The sequence below is a fragment of the Etheostoma cragini genome, chromosome 21 (assembly GCF_013103735.1).
Source record: "Etheostoma cragini isolate CJK2018 chromosome 21, CSU_Ecrag_1.0, whole genome shotgun sequence".
In the NCBI taxonomy this organism is placed as follows: domain Eukaryota; kingdom Metazoa; phylum Chordata; class Actinopteri; order Perciformes; family Percidae; genus Etheostoma; species Etheostoma cragini.
Window position 1 is genome coordinate 2457772 of NC_048427.1, and position 17067 is coordinate 2474838.

The 17067-nt window shown below is 38.8% G+C and overlaps 1 protein-coding gene across 1 annotated transcript in view; it reads left to right on the forward strand.

Annotated features, from left to right (window-relative positions):
* Nucleotides 1-383: 383 nt before the first annotated feature.
* LOC117937104 (vesicle-fusing ATPase-like) overlaps nucleotides 384-17067 on the forward strand; it is a 26865-nt gene continuing 10181 nt past the window's right edge. The window contains exons 1-11 of the mRNA XM_034860803.1: nucleotides 384-518; nucleotides 5141-5226; nucleotides 5333-5429; nucleotides 7147-7186; nucleotides 9697-9863; nucleotides 10327-10434; nucleotides 10551-10626; nucleotides 11898-12053; nucleotides 14418-14617; nucleotides 16415-16580; nucleotides 16764-16846. Coding sequence (XP_034716694.1) covers nucleotides 507-518; nucleotides 5141-5226; nucleotides 5333-5429; nucleotides 7147-7186; nucleotides 9697-9863; nucleotides 10327-10434; nucleotides 10551-10626; nucleotides 11898-12053; nucleotides 14418-14617; nucleotides 16415-16580; nucleotides 16764-16846 — 1191 coding nt within the window. The 5' untranslated portion in view covers nucleotides 384-506. The remainder of the gene's footprint in view (nucleotides 519-5140; nucleotides 5227-5332; nucleotides 5430-7146; nucleotides 7187-9696; nucleotides 9864-10326; nucleotides 10435-10550; nucleotides 10627-11897; nucleotides 12054-14417; nucleotides 14618-16414; nucleotides 16581-16763; nucleotides 16847-17067) is intronic.

A 17067-nucleotide genomic window follows, 5' to 3' on the forward strand; every position in this document is an offset into this window, starting at 1 on the left:
AGAATGATGAATAAATAATGGATAGTAAGTGAGAAATGAGAATGAGTATGATGAATAAATACTAAATAAATGGAATAATAGTGGAACCAGTATAAACATAAAGGAAATGTGGATCTGCTTTTTCAGTTTTTTCCGACTCGTCCATTGAACACCACAGGATGGCGCTAACACTCAAGCTGCTAGAAGGAAGTTTTACTGCCCTTCTGAACTGACTTAGTGTTATTCTCTTGTTGTATTTAAGGTCCCTTGGCAGGAAACTTTTACTTCCTGGTTGTTTTGTTTTTTTACATTAATATGAGTTCCTTCAGCCTGCCTATGTCCCCCCAGTGGCTAACAAGGGCGATTAATTGAAGATCACGGATCTACGTATCTTGTGCGTGGTTACGTCACCACCCGTCGGCAGATCCCGCCTCTTATCGCGTCACTTTCTCAACGCTACAGTTGTCCTCTCAGCGGAACCTTTCTGCTGAATTGCAGTTGAACAGGAGTTAAAAAACAAACAAAAGATGACCGACAGGGTGAGTTTATTTGAAGCGAATATTTTAACCTAATTACACGAACAACAGAAAACTTTGAATAGTAAACCTAACGTGTAGTCAAAGGACTTGAAGCTTTTCTCTTTTTTTTCCACGTAAAGTGAGCCAGCACAGCACTAGCCTGTGTGGCAGAATCAGATGTCATTCAAAAGGCAGTCCGGAAGAGGAATGGAGTATCTTGTGACCACTGCTAGCATGTTGCTCTAGATGTAAATTAATATGTAGAACAGCTTGGGTATAGTAGCCACCGAACAGCCAGAGTCTCTAACTTGTATTGTCAATATTGTTATTAACTTCGATATAAAACTGCTGCTAGGGGTTGTAAATATAGCTCCGATTGGAGAGGCTACATCACTGATAACTCTTAAGGAAATGCATCGTTAACCGCTTTAAATGGCTAAAAGCACCGAGCAGAGCAGTGAGATAAACTGGACTGATGTTGAATGCTTAGTTAACTTCTTACGTCAGGGGGTCAGTTTTCAGGTAGCTGCAGGGTAAACCAAGTAACTTTTTCATTCATTATTACACTATGCAGCTGTTTACACATGCACGCAGTTGTCAGTTTATTAGGTTCAGCTAGTTAAAGGTACACAGGCTAATACAACAGCCCTGCAGTAAGTCCTACCTTCATTGAAGTTGTTATTATTATTATTATTATTATTATTATTATTATTATTATTATTATTATTATTATTATTATTATTATTATTATTATTATGGCGGCAGTTAACAATTATTTATATTATTGTTCTTTATTAAATGTCAGAAAATAGTGAAACATGTCCTTCACAATTTCCCAGAGTCCAATGCGGCTTCTTCAAATTGCTAGTTTTGTCCGACCAACAGTCTGAAATCAAAACCCATAATAACAGAAGACTAAAAATAACCCAGTAAATATGCACGTATGAGAAACATGAGCCGACATTATTCATGGCAATATAGCTTTAAAGAAATGACGCAGTGATGCTCCAATTAATGGTCTGTTAGTTGATAGTTTATGTTTAAACTGGTTTAGAGAGTTTAAAAAACAAATGTTAACTTAAGGTCGACTAACCTGTCGACCTAAGCATGGGTAATATATCAGTATGATGGCCACATGATGTATGAGTGCATTAAATGAAGTTATTTTCTGAATTTACCAGACTGCTCTAGCTGTTCCACATCCACATTATTGCTAAATAATAATCTAAAATGTAAATTATGTACATTTTTTGTAAAAGCACCAAAAGTCAACCTTACAATATCCAAACAATACGATGAATTTGGTAAAAAATCGGGCGATATTTTGATTTCACCCAGCTCTATGTCGACCGCATCTCACTTGTCTTCCTCGGCTGATGGAGCTGAGGGACTTTTAGCCTGGTGTACCAAATAAACTGGAAACTTTGTAATCAATTTTGACATACATTTCTTTAATACAGTACATGTATTTACCACCAAGCCCATTATTCATGACCGGGAAAACTACATGTAATACATAATACTGATATGCATCATGGCCCTGTTATTTCAAATCACCACTTCATTTCTGATTTATTTAGTAAGCGTAGTCAATGCCCTTTAACATTGGTTACTTGGGTCCATGGCCTTTTTACATTGCTGATTTATGTTGTGTCTGCGTACGGATGTGTTGACTCTGTAACGGCCCTTAGTAGACATTTCATCACAGTGGATCATGAAGTTGCTTGCTTCATCATAGCTATCGGGATGCTGATTCACCCAGCCAGCAGCTAATACTGTGGGTCAGACGGTTTTCAGACAGAGTTGCAGCAGTCCCATGATGATTTGCTGCTGTCTGTTGAGTAGTTCAATGTGGAGCAATGGCAGTAAATAACTCATGGAGTGAGGGCAGATAGAAGAGCTGAAGCTGTCCTCTAGATACAATGATGTTTAGCTCTTTAACATCCACTTTCATTTCCCTTTTAAGTAGCTTTAAGGTTATTAAAACCACCTTCCTCCACACTGCCTGACAGCATCACACTGTATTTTATGTATTTAGCTCATCATTCAAGTTCAAGTGCAAAGTTTTATTAGAGCCTGACAAAGAATTCTTAAGGCTAATATCGATTACAAATACTGTATTTGATTTAAAAATCCGCTTTATCGGCCGATATATATTTTTAAAAATAATAATCCAGAAATGCATAACAATACAAACAGTTTAAAAATAAACTTGTTTGTTCCACAACAGAACAGACAAATATAATGTTCTGACAAATTTGAACAATAATACAACAACAACAAAAATCCAAGATTTGCCAACAGGGACATTATAGAGTGCCCTCTGGTGGACAAATGCCAACACTCGTAACACGGTGAAATGGAAAAGTCCTAATATTGGCCAATAATATCTGCTTGGCTCTAACTTTTATTGTCCTATGCATAGTAAGGGAACATGTTGCCCTTTACAATAACATTCTTCCTTTATTGTCCACAGAATGGCCAACTATGCAAAATGTACAATATATAGTACAAATATACATTTTTCAAAGGAAGCATGTGAAAAATAAAACAATAATAAACATAATAATAGTAAACAGTGCATATGTAAATAGTGCGTTGAAGCTATCTGATGTTTACAATGAATATTTTTTGTCTAATGCATAATTTTATACACAAAGCCCAAAATATTTGGAATCTTTTAGAACTGCCCCACAATTAAAAATTAAGTTCTGTGGTTTTAAGAAATATTTAGCTGCATAGTCTGACATTGTAATGATTGACCGACTGACTTAAACAAAATAGGATCTGGGGGAAAACATCTACTGTAGGTGAACCAGAGACACTACTGGCCTAAGGAATTCCTTTCACACGTTAGTAATGCTAAGCAGAAAAAAAGTCAACACAAATTCATAAAGTCCAGTGTGTGTGCAGGACATAATGGTATCTCTGAATGTCTCAGATCCAGTAGTTCCACAGTGTGGGCAAACGCTGCAATTCATCACGTTGTATAGGAAAGGCAAAAGGAACCTGTGCAACACGGCTCTGGATCTGTCCTTTATGTGCGTTTGACAATACTTTACATTTATTTCACCATATATTTAAGCAAACTACAATGGACATTTGACAGTGTTAATGAAAGCTATTGCATCACCAAAGATAGATCTCTCATCTTCATGGGTCTTAGAGACAGAGGAAGCTAAATTTCCACTTGACATACAGACACTTGACATTTACACATAGAATAGAGTTGGACTGTAAGGAGCAGCAGACCTCGCATGAAGTTTTCTGTATCCTGAAGGTCTCGAGAGGCTTTATCCATGTAGAGAGATCCCCATGGCAACATGCATGACACGTAATGGTGGTTTTATGAGAGTGATCTCTATGGTGAAGGGGACCAAAGTCACAAGAGTGCTGAAGTACATAGTGTGCCTTTATCTGTAGATGTCCAACTGTATTGACATCTATGCAAATGGCCTGTTTTTTTGCCTTTTTTTTTAACCATAAACTGTGAATCATACCATTGCCACTAAGTTAAAAAGAAATAGCTTCAATAGGACTGAAAAAAGAACCTTTTAATGGCTTATCACAATCAGAATTATTGGCCAAGTACACTCAAATACACAAGGAATTTGACTTTGGTAGGTGTTAACTCTCTATACATTCAACAAATAGACATGTAGTAGTAACATACTGTACAATAGAGACAAAAATATACATATATGCACATACCAACCTAATATACAAAAATACAAATATTAAAAAAAGACAAAATATCAAGACAATTACACATCAATCAATCAATCAATCAATCAAAATGTATTTATATAGCACTTTACAACAACCAGCAGGTATCCAAAGTGCTTAACAAAATGAGTAAAAACATACAACAGAAAGAGTAAACGTAGAAAACAGTAAAATCCGAAAAGGTTACAAAGAAACAAAAGAATAAAAACACCACTGCTACGTATTAAAAGCCAGACTGAACAGATATGTTTTAAGCTTGGACCTAAAAAGAGTGACATCTGTAACAGTACGTACATCAGGGGGTAACTTGTTCCAGAGTCTCGGGGCTGCAACTGCAAAAGCCTGATCCCCCCCCCCCGTTTAGACCTGGACCTCGGGACTTCTAAAACCAACTGATTTGAAGACCGCAATGACCGGTTATGTTCCCGCACAGTTAAACTTTCAGACAAGTACTGTGGGGCAAGACCATTTAAAGCTTTAAAAACAAACAATAAAATGTTAAAATCTATTCTAAAACGCACCGGGAGCCAATGCAGGGTGTAGAGAACGGGAGTGATGTGTGCACGTCTAGGTGTATTTGTTTAAAAGCGAGCAGCAGCATTTTGAACAAGTTGAAGACGTGAGATGGAGGTCTGATTCAGACCAACATAGAGGGCATTGCAGTAGTCCAACCTTGAATGGAGTGGGATGTAAAGTGCACAAATTAATTGTGAAAAGTGTGCATGATGCATATTGGAATGATAAGTATTTAATGTGTAGAGAAGCAGGTGAGTGGCCAACGTGGGGATGACTCCACTCCAGTAGTTTACAAAATTTGGAGTTGCAGCTTTCAAAAACCCACATCATTCACATACTGTCTATAATTATTACTTTTGCACGGGATTTACTGTTTTAGTTTTTCTTGGCTCTCTTTTCAGATGATGCAAGTGGCTCGATGCCCAACAGACGAACTGTCATTAAGCAACTGTGCCATCGTCAGTGATAAGGAGCCACAGACAGAAGAGTGAGTGGGATTCTCTCTGGAAGAACAGTAACACATGGGCTGACACTAGATCTGTACCACACTTAATCATTTCCTTCTGTCTCCCTTTTTGTTCCACTTAATGCAGACATGTGACTGTGCAGAATTTAGCCCACAAGTATGTGTTCACCTTGAAGATGCATCACAGTGTTATCCCCGGGACTATTGCCTTCAGCCTGGCACAGGTAGGTTTCAGTGTTTAAGAGCCAAATTGTCCCACATGTTCCAAATGATTCCTGCGTCACCTGATGGAAGCTGGGCATCGCGGCTGAACTGTTTTCTGCAGCTGTCATCAGCAGTGATTGGTGTTCTTCAACGCTTTGATGTTCCCTAAAAATCTAAAACCAATGTATGCATACATATTCTCTCTAAATAATACATGTATTTAATAGGTGAGTTTGAATTCAGCAAACTCATGGGCTTCAGTTTGGTTTGAAATGTGAGACAGACCCAGTGAGACAGATGTGGGACAGAGACCCATTGGGAAGTGCATTTTCAGAAGTGCAGGGAACAAGGACTGTCCTGTAGCTTACTAATGGAAACAAATAAAAAATGTTGTTTAGTGTAGTCCTACCTAAACAATGGTCAATGATGTCAAATTTCTCTCTTTCATATTACTCCTCATAACCACTGAAAACTGTCAAAACTCTAACTAAAAGTCCAATTATTATGGACGTTCTCTGACAATAAGTGTCTCTGCTTAATTAGAGCCTCTTGTAAGGAAATAGCTGTCCGTGGTTTAATGTAACTGATGAATGATCACCAAATTTCTCTCATAGGGCTCCTCATAGCCACTGAAAACTAACCCAGAGTCCTGTTATTAAGGACGTTATCTGACATTAAGTGTTTCTGCTTGACATTCTCAGCAGGGCAGCGGAGCGGCTGTGTGTTGACTCCCCACGGTTCTCATGGGCTTTATAATTCATCACGGGAAAAAGCTTAACGTGTTGTAATGTACCTCAACAACGATCAATCAGCACCAAATATTTGGTTCGATTTTCAACCATTTTTTAATTAGTGCTTAGAGAAATTTGGTAATCATTGCTCATCCCCTGTGGAGATGGAGATATTTGTGGATTTGTTGGCATCTTTCACTCAAGAAGTTTTATGAACTTGTATTATTTTTAAATAAATTGAAGTCGAGGTTTTCAAAAAAAGTGATGGGTACTAAATTACTCATGATGAATTCTGTTAGGTATGCATCCCCAGCGTCTCCACTGAAATCGACGCCTATGAGCAAACTGTACAATCATCAACACTACAATCATCGTAAACTTTGTATTTAGAAATTATTTCAAACCTCGATAGTCACCGCGTCTATATGTTCTTTGGGGAAAGTTATGCTTCTTGCATATTGATCTGTGGGCTCTTTGCATGGACCTCTTTGTTTGTCTCAAACTGTTACTGCTTTTTCCTTTTTTTCCTTTCCTTTGCCTGCTCTTCTTCCGTCTTTATGGCAGCCACAACGGCTCACAGGTACTACTGTAATCTCCTCAAGGCGCCTGTCTTATTTTACCACAAAAAGTCATTCAATCTCATCCATTGATTGATAGACTCATATTTGACATCTAAAAAAACTACTTTCTGTTAAAAAGTAGACCATTAAATGTTTTCTTTCATGTAGATACAAATTGCTGAATTTTAGTGAAAAGAAGTGTTGTGACATTAGATCATGTTACATCAGAACATTGCCCTGATGTCTCTGAAACGTGTAGTGTTGTTAATTAAAAAAAGTATAGCTAGCCTTTGTCTGATAACTTTGATCTTCAGGAAAATGTAAATGCCTCAATGATTGCTAAATTGTTACCCATTGCCTTTTCCCATTGTAATAATGTGCCCTAAAACAAAAGGAAATTATGAGACATAAAACTAAATCATTCCCTTGCTTTTTTTTCTTCACAGAGGAAATGGGCCGGCCTATCAATTGGACAAGAGGTTCAAGGTAAGCTTCACATTTATAGCATAAGAACTGTGATTCTCTAGATTTCTCTCATTCAATTCATTTAATTTCCACAAAAAGACTAAAACCAGCAATTTATCTAATAATAAGCATTTTATGTTCAACAAAGCCTGATGTACCTCTTCCTCTGGGCCACAGAGCTCCATTGTTGTCCAAGAAACTGTTAATTAATACCTGAACTGTTCCTTCATTGCCATGACTACACACACTGTAGTTTATTTTGACTCAATCACACACACACACACACAGCGTCCTGCTGCTACAAATACTCACTAGAGCACCAAATGTGGATTAATCCGCCACTAAAAATAGTCCCCAATAAATGCACTATTTCTTCCTGTTTAAGTTCAATTTGACAACAACTACAGTGCCCAGCTGGTTTAGGAATGTACTGGGCCTTTAAAAAAACTGGAACTGCATGTTTTGTGAGGTATTTTACCATTGCCACAGATGGGCTTGGGGCTGCGTGCCAAAGACAGAGCAGGGAAGTCAAAGTATTGGGAGACGGACTAACACGTTGTTGGTTTGGGCCTATACTTCCAATCTGCATCTTTACAGTATGCATCTATCAAACCTGAAGGAGTCACAATTCCTATACTGGGCTTTTAGACAACCAATTAACCAAAGTAACAGCTGATGCTTTGTCTGCTGTAACATCAGAAGAAAAGAAAATATTAAGATTCACAACCTTTAAAAGAAAAAAAGAGAAAAAAAAACAAACTGGCAGCTGAATGGATTTTTTTGGTTTGGCAAATTGTAGAGCAATGATGTCAGATAACAGAAATTATGACTAAACCAGCTGTTTTCAGGTTAAATGAAAAGTTAAACAAATACTGGTTGCTACTGGTAACAGGTCAGCCGTGCCTCAGGTGTAGCCCCAAGCTGCACAGACTTCTGATTGTTCGATGACGTCCTTTCAGCCTTTTGTGATGGCTGCCATTAATTTGTCATCTATTGATTAGCACGGTTTGACACTCATTCTCTCTTATCACTGAATGCCTTTGAGTCACAGACACCTCACTGCAGTAGGAACATGAGACATCAAACCCTCAGACTTTAGTCACTCTCATGTAAGTTGCATGAATTCTTTAAAGGCTGCGGTCTTTCTCTTTGCCATGGTCATGTCCTACAGAGTACTAATTATATGCGGGGTTAGGGGGTTTAGCCATTATTGAGGTGTCACGAGGGCTGGAGGAAACATGATTTACCCAGAGCAGGGAGAGACAGCATAACAATATGGGCAGGTGGTGTCATTGCACATCTGTCTCAGAGGCTGGCCAGCATCCAGAGAAAGAGAAGACCCGTTCTTTGATGAAGTATTACGCTCCAAGCCAACTGATGGCCAAAATGATGGGCACTATTATGATACTGTCTGCATATGAGGAGTGAAAAGGAGGAATGAAAATATAATCCACTGAGTGGAAAAAAAAAAAACTCACGATACCTTAAACTTTCATGACATGGTCTGTAAAATAAAACCAGCGAAGCCACAGCTCTTTCTATGAATGACTCGATCAAAGCAATAATCCCTCTCTCTCTCGCTCTCTTTCTGTTGACATCAACCATTTCAGAATATTTGAACATTATATTCATTTACATAATGAACAGATGAATAATACATTTTTTAGGAGTGTCTCCTGGGAACTGAGATATGAATAATGCAGCATTATTGCAGGTGTAATTTGTCTAATCACTTTGGCCACCTACAGTATATCTAATTTCCATAATGAGGCTTTAGCAGCAGTTTGAAGACCATTTTAAATAGGGCACCACAAATCACGTCAAATTCAGGTGCAGATTTTATTATAGGAATCACTGTTTTGATGCCCGCTAACAAGGCGTTCGTTGATTTGGTAACCACTCCCAAAGGACTCACGGACTTGGTCCCTGCTGTCTAGTTAGTGTCTAACTGAACATGATCTGACCATAAATCTTAGAGATACTAGAAGATGTGACAAAGAGCTGTAGGTGATTATCAGCAGTGACAGAAGAAACATTGCTTCTGAAGCAGTGCATCACTACGATGCAATTGTTTTGAAAATGGTTCAGTGTTTCCAAAAATTTGATACAGGCAGTACAAAATGGCAACATCTGCTGCCAAACCCTGGGTATTGGATATAAAGATAGATAGTTAGATCGAAAATTGATCGATGAGGTCCATCGGTTGATCCATCTTTATTGTCATAGTGTTGTAGGTTGGTGGGTTGATAATTATCCCCCAACTCTGCAGTTTTCGCCCGTGCTAAGCATCATATTAGTTTCCTTTAGCTCATTTTTTTGGTTTGCTCTATTCAACAATTAATGCGGCTTAAGCAGTACAAATGTAAAAGGAAGACATATTCTTATGAGGACCTGCACAAAATGGTGTAATTGGGCAATTTTTTGGGCTGCTTGCTAGGCTTCAAGTAGATATAACAACAATATCTAAAATAATCCAGACGTTGTGTACAGTATAAACTTTACCACCTATTGCTTTTTTTACCCCCTTATAGTGAGAGCCTACAAGTTTGACAAGTCCAAACAGTGTATAAGCACCATGATAGCGGAAATTGACTTCCTGCAGAAAAAGAATGTGGACAGCAACCCCTACGATTCGGACCTCATGGCCAACAAGTTCATCCAGTACTTCAACAACCAGTCCTTCAGCGTCAACCAGCAGGTGCTTGGTGCTTTAAGGGAGCAATAACGTGCCAGTCTAAATATTCAGAAACTGGACAACCTCTGAGTTTATCAAAGCATTTAGTGGAAGTGCTGATCTTCTGGGCTTATCCTCATGAATTTGTTAATTTAGTTTAATATTCCCCTATGCTACTCCTACCACAGGCTGTACAACTCTTCACTTAGTGCAGTTGTAATGTCTTATCTACTACTACTAAGTGCACCTTTCACAATAGGTTTATTTACATCTTTAGTAAAACTAGTTAAGTAGTTGTATTTTTTTATTCCAAACTTGTATATATTTTAAATATTCTTGTATTCTATCTTATTATTTAATTTACATTTGTTATGTGTGCTGTGTGTCTATGTTGCTGCTATCGCTCTATCTATCTTTATCTACAACATGTTTCCATTCCAGTAATTATAAGGTAGTCTGTCTTTATCTCTTTTTTCCCCTTGTCCAGCTGGTGTTTAGTTGCTGTGATAAGCTGTTTGCCTTGGTGATAAAGGATATTGAGGCGATGGACCCCAGCATCCTTAAGGGAGATCATGCCTCTGGCAAGAAACCAAAGGTAACTAGAGAATCCTTTGTCACTGTCCCATGATGTTCTGTATACATATATAAACAGGTTAGACGCAACTGTAGATTGTCCTAAACGATTAGGATCTTTATTGTTTTTTTCTGCAGATCGACATCGGTTTGTTGCTAGGAAACAGTCAGGTGATTTTTGAGAAGTCAGAGAGCTCGTCTATGACCCTGGTTGGTAAGTGTCAACAACTTACAACAGTTAGATACATCTTTGTATCTTTTGTGGTCAAATCTCCACCAAACAGCCAGTGCAAATGTTAAGTATAGCCTAGGGCTGCACAAAATATTTTATTTTTTTTCGTCATCGCAATATTAACTGGCTCAATACACATATTGCAAAAGGCTGCAAAAAGTTTTTTTTTAAGTAGAAAATGGCACTTTAAAATCCAGTCATCATTTTTTCAATGGTACCTTTCATATTCAATTCAATGTTCAGTTTAGTCAATAAAAAATGTTGGCCGTGATTTCCTTTTTTGTTGTGTGATTTATTTTTTTCAATTCAACAAGCAATGTGTTGTATTATAGCAGAATACTGAAAGCAGCGGAAATGCGTACACCTCAATATCTGTTGATTTATTGGAAGTAATATAATTATTGCAAAATTCAACAACATTATCAAAAAAAATTTCTCATATAATGCAGCCCTATTACAGCCACTGAAGCTGACATGAAGATGAAGTCTGCAAACCTCACACGTACTGTGTTTATAAAAAAAGGAAGATGTTTTTAAATTCCCTGTTTGTAGGGGGATTCTCCACAAGGGGGCACACTTCACATATTTTTCTCAGCTCGCTTTCCCTTTCCCATTAACGGGTCCAACTGGGCCAATGGCCACCTGATGGCCAGTTCACCTTCATAACAAGGTGTAAATGGAATTTATTCTGGTTCCATGCATATTGAACAAAGCTAAAACATGGTTTTGACCATTATCTCTGTAAACTGTATTGGGCATGTTCTTTTAATACTTCATACTGTGAAGAATCATGCAGACGTCTACAACTTTCATATTTCACCTTTGTATTTTGAGTCATGTGTATTTTTTTTCTTTTCTATATCTGTTTTTTGTACTTTTGCAGTACTCCATTTTTATCTTTATTTTTATTAAGCACCAAAACAACAAGGTGAAGTTGAAAAAAAAACTATGTGGCAATACAACTGACTCTGATTCTGAAAACCTTGAACTTTCCCTATATAAAACACAAATCAGTCAGAGCTAGTTTAATGCATCACTACTTTTTAATTAAATAATGAATAAGTTTCACTGAAAACAATGATTTTGAGATATAAAATAACTGCAGCAGTCTCTTATAACTGTCAATTAAACACCTGCTGTATACATAAGAGTAGATACAATTGTTTTTCCCCACCCTGAGTGAATAATCATGAAACATTTGGCTCTCCTTTTGAACAAAGCATTTAGAGTCTGTTTTTGTCTCTCTCCTCCAGGGAAAGCCAAGACCAGAGAGTCCCGTCAGTCCATCATCAGCCCAGACTGGAACTTCGAGAGGATGGGTATTGGCGGCCTTGACAAGGAGTTTTCTGACATCTTCCGTAGAGCCTTTGCTTCACGAGTCTTCCCTCCAGACATTGTAGAACAGATGGGTGAGTTTTCCCTCTTTCTTTTTGTCCCGCCATCACATATTTATTTATTTTCATATTTAAGAACACAAATGGAACAAGAACAATTCAGGTTCATAGATCATTACGTATCCGGTCAGTAACATATATATTTGGATATATAAAAATATGGATAATGGCACGTTTACATGCAAAGGGGTCAAAAATAGACAATACATGGCTAGCCAGATTATACGATCAAATAATTATAATGACAAAAGTACTTATGATGATAGTAGAAAATGAAAACGAGGGGGGAAGGACATGTCTTTGACATGAAAAGCATGGGAAAGAATTGGTTAACAATCTGTCTTTGCCAGATAAGCTTTAGAGAGGTCCCAGATTTTAGAGAAAATGTTGGATTTGTACCTTATGTCTAAACCCAAAGACATCAGCAGATCTCTAACCCAGTGTCTGAATAGTGGAGTATCAGGCGATTTCCAATTTCAAAAGAATGACCCTGCTTGGGAGAACCATAGCCAGGGCCACGGCCCAACACTGAAGTCCAGATAGGGGCAGGTTTACTGGCAAAACTCCAAATAACGTGACAAAGAGTAATTCATTTTTCCTAAACTATTTTCTCATCATGCTCAATGTAGAGAAAAAAACTCAATTATGTTGCGAGAAACACTGTTGTCGGTTCTCTCTTTCAGCATTCATCAGGTTAAACTGATTACTAATACCTGCCAAACAAGAATCACTAAGTTTTCAGTTCTTGTATTCAGCTTGTGTTTAATCCTTAAATCAACTAAAACTGTGAATAATTCCTTCGAGGTATGTGTCATCGCTTTAACCAGTGAAACCCAACAATCCATGGTTAGCGGACAAGGACTATGACTAAAGGGCCTGGCATCCCCTGACAGTGAGACCTGCACACACTTATTAATAGATCTTTGAAAGCTGTCTGATTACTCCATCAGGTATTCTTCTTTGTGAGTCATACACAAAACCCTCCCATCCCACTCACATCAGTCCTAATCCTTACTCGTAGACGTCTTGTCAAAACACACATTACTTAAATCTGGTACCCACAGCGCTCAGGGCCTGTGGCAGCGTCCAGCAGTGTGTGAGCTGACCTTTATCCGGGTGGTTGCGTGCAGGAGTTGGCCTTTGGCTGTGGCCAGCTGGCGCCTGTAATGAGATGGCATGCCCTGATAGAGCATCCAGCTAAAGGTAAAGATGTAATTGGCAGGCGTTGGGGGCAGGGAAAGCAGGCGCTGACAGAGATGTGGCATGCATGTGCATGTGCACGTTGCACATTTGTGTGTGCGGTGGAGCAAGAGTTTGAAAGCTTCACCTTGTCTCCCCTTTGCTCCCAGAGAGGTGAAGCAGACAGACAGAAGCTTCAGTGCTTTCTCTCCCAAATACAACGCAACCCCCCCCCCCCACACACACACACACACACACACACACACACTCCACCTACCTGTCATCCTGGCTGCTTTTCCTTCAGCAGGCCCAAATGGCAGCTCAGATTGTTATCTGGGGCCTCTCAATTTGTCTGGGCTAAATGTCATTAAGCAGGTGCAAAAGGCCATTAAAAGACCTACACTGTAAACTTGGTTGACTGGAGGGCTTGCAGTTAGTCTGCACACTTGATCTTTATGGAGAAGGAGAAAAACAAAAAGAAATCAGCAGTGCTGTGATGAGAACAGCTGGGTCCAGATTGAACTGCCTTGTAATAAATTCATGGTCAGTGAAGTCTGGACACTGAAATCTCCCAACGCAGAAACCGTTTATCACCACGAACACACTGCTCTTTATCAGACGGATTAACATCACGCTTTGAGACAATACATTTATGGTTAAAGTATGCAAGTGAACATTTTTATTATAAACAAACGCATTATTTATCAAAGCAACAGAATCCTAAATCCAAGCCATTTATTGATTGGACAAAACACACATTTTGAAGAATTGCGTTCACTGGAGAAATAATTTATTAAAGGAGTCACTGAACTATCTTATGATGTAGTAAATTAACTTGCGCAATATTGATTTTCTTATATTTTTATAAATACAGAATCCCACTAGGCTTCATGGGTCACCACTGTACCTTTTCATACTTGTTATAACATAGCTAATGCCAATAATAAACCAGTGGGCTACGGAAAATGGGGACAAAATGACAAATTTTGATCTAAATGTTGGAATAAGACCCTACACTTAGGGATAATTACTGCTGATCGATTAGCATGTTTGAAACATCTGATTGGGCTTCACCTAACAAAGATATGAGCTCTATAACTAGCAGATACATTGTCATGTGTACAAGTTGAAAGAAATCAACAGCCTGTGCTCAGTTTAATTTCTACTCCCCTCTCACCTGGTCGTGTTGTCTGTCTCCAGGCTGTAAGCATGTGAAGGGAATCCTGCTGTTCGGACCCCCAGGCTGCGGTAAAACCCTGATGGCACGACAGATTGGCAAGATGCTGAATGCCCGGGAGCCAAAGATCGTCAACGGCCCCGAGATTCTCAACAAGTACGTCGGGGAGTCTGAGGCCAACATCAGGAAGCTGTTTGCAGATGCAGAGGAGGAACAGAAGAGGGTAAGAGGAGGACACATTACAATATCTATACTCGCATGCACAAGAGCGTTTCTCAAACACTTTACTTTCATCATAGGACATTTAAAACTGTTTATTGAGCTTTCAAGAGGTGCAGAAGTTAAAGTACAGCTAAGTTCATGTAGCAAAGTTGATGAATGAGTCTGTTTTATTACAACTTCCACAGGCTTTACCTGTAGTTCTCCAACTTTGCTTATTATCTTCACATCAGAGAAAAAGACTGTTCTCGGGGATCAGTGTTCTCCCATTATCCCCCACAAATACATTTCATCTATCTAAAAAGAAGAAAAAACTAATTTCTCCAGGAGTGGAGAGATCTGCCCTTTGTGTGTGTGTGTGTGTGTGTGTGTGTGTGTGTGTGTGTGTGTGTGTGTGTGTGTGTGTGTGTGTGTGAGAAACACAACAGTAATGGTTGGTTTAGAACGGGAGACACCAGCGTCGAGCCTCACTCTTCACCACCTAATGAGGGGCTGGGCTGTCTTTGACCTCCTATTACATCTCCCTACACACAGAGACCCACACACTCAGACCCACACATACACACACCATCCAGTGTGTAATAAGGACAGCACCACACCTGCTTTAAATGCTACGTCTGAGACTGACAGGTCTGTAGATGGAGGGATAACCCCCCACCCTGCTGCTCTCTCCCTTTTTCCATCTGTCTCTCTGTTGAGGGTCAGAACTGATTTTCAGGTCAGCATGAAAGAAAAACATAGCTGGGTCTTTGTCGTCCCTGGAGGAGAGTATTAACATGATTTTTTTTGTTATATTTAGAGCCACTTTGAGCCTTGGCAAGTGAATCTGGACCTACTGCTATACAAGTAGTCAAAGTAGTTGTGGTGGTATAGTTTAGCCCTACTGGCTGCTAGTTGACCATGTAAAGGTGTAGCATATTTCTTGTGGGGGAAACTTTTAGTATAATTTGTAATTTATTTGACATTATTTTTTTGTGTGCAGAAAACAATTCATGACTCAGAGTCCAAACCAAATCTTTGTAAAATTAAGGAAATTCAAATCAGAGACTGTTACTTTGTGGGAAAGGAGGGACAAAGTATGATGTCATGTGTGTGTCTAAGCACCTATGACCAGAATGTTGTTGAGAGTCAATGTTGTTTTATTGACTCTTCTGTTACTCTGTTTTGCATGTGTATGATATGATTTGTATGCGTGTGAAAGCACCAGATACATAAAATAACACCTCAGATCCCAGAAAAAGTTTCTTTTTTATAATATGGGCACTTTAAGGATGCAAAATAAAAGATAACAGATATATTTTTAACTTATTTCCTATATTTCATCATATTTTCTAATGTATTTTTCTATTTCATCTTTTGACTTTCCTAATTGTTATACACCAAAACACCAAGAAAAATTACATGTATATGCAAACCTACTTGGCCATACAGCAGTTTGTGTTTCTGAAAGGGTAAAACAAAATTCATCCAAATTGTCAAGACAGGCTATGAATACCTTGTAAAGCAGGGGGGAAATCATTTAATTTGATGCCCAGGTAATTTGGGAAACCCTGAAAGAACACATATTGTATCACGTAAATATCAAATATATATATGTGTGTGTGTGTGTGTGTGTGTGTGTGTGTATGTAAATATGTGTATGTATGTATGTATGTATGTATGTGTGTATATATATATATATATATGACGACAAGTTACTAGTGTAAGCAGGTGGTAAAAGACAGCACTTATTTAAAGTTCACACATTAACTTTTGTTTCTTTTTTTTCACTTATTTTCTTTCTCATCTCTCTGCTGCACAGCTCGGGGCGAACAGCAGCCTTCACATCATCATATTTGATGAGATCGACGCAATCTGTAAGCAGCGTGGCAGCATGGCGGGCAGCACGGGAGTCCACGACACCGTGGTAAACCAGCTGCTGTCCAAAATAGACGGAGTGGAGCAGCTCAACAACATCCTGGTCATAGGTGCTTAGACACACACATTACACACATACTTTGTCCCTCCTTTCCCACAAAGTAACACACTTCCATACTCACAGGCTCTCCAGTGTCTTCCCTGAACACCTGCACTCTAACTCATCTCCCTCATTAATCCGTCTCCTCTGCTTTCTCTTCTTTCTGCTATCTATCCATCTGTCCCTCCTTCAGGTATGACCAACAGGCCTGACCTGATAGATGACGCCTTGTTGAGGCCAGGAAGACTGGAGGTGAAGATGGAGATTGGTAAGAAGTGAAAAACGCACTAATAAGGTTTCACTCTAGCGCTAACCTCATACAGTTTATCTCAGTAGACTGGGAAGGGCGTAACAACTGTACCAATTTAAACATGGAACTTTTTACTCAAACCAGTGAACATTCAGAGAGTCAGATTCTGTCTAAAGTTTTTTTACTGTATAAAGGAAGTTTTTCCTTGTTACTGTCGCACCGATTACTTGTTCTTTTGGGGGGGGGG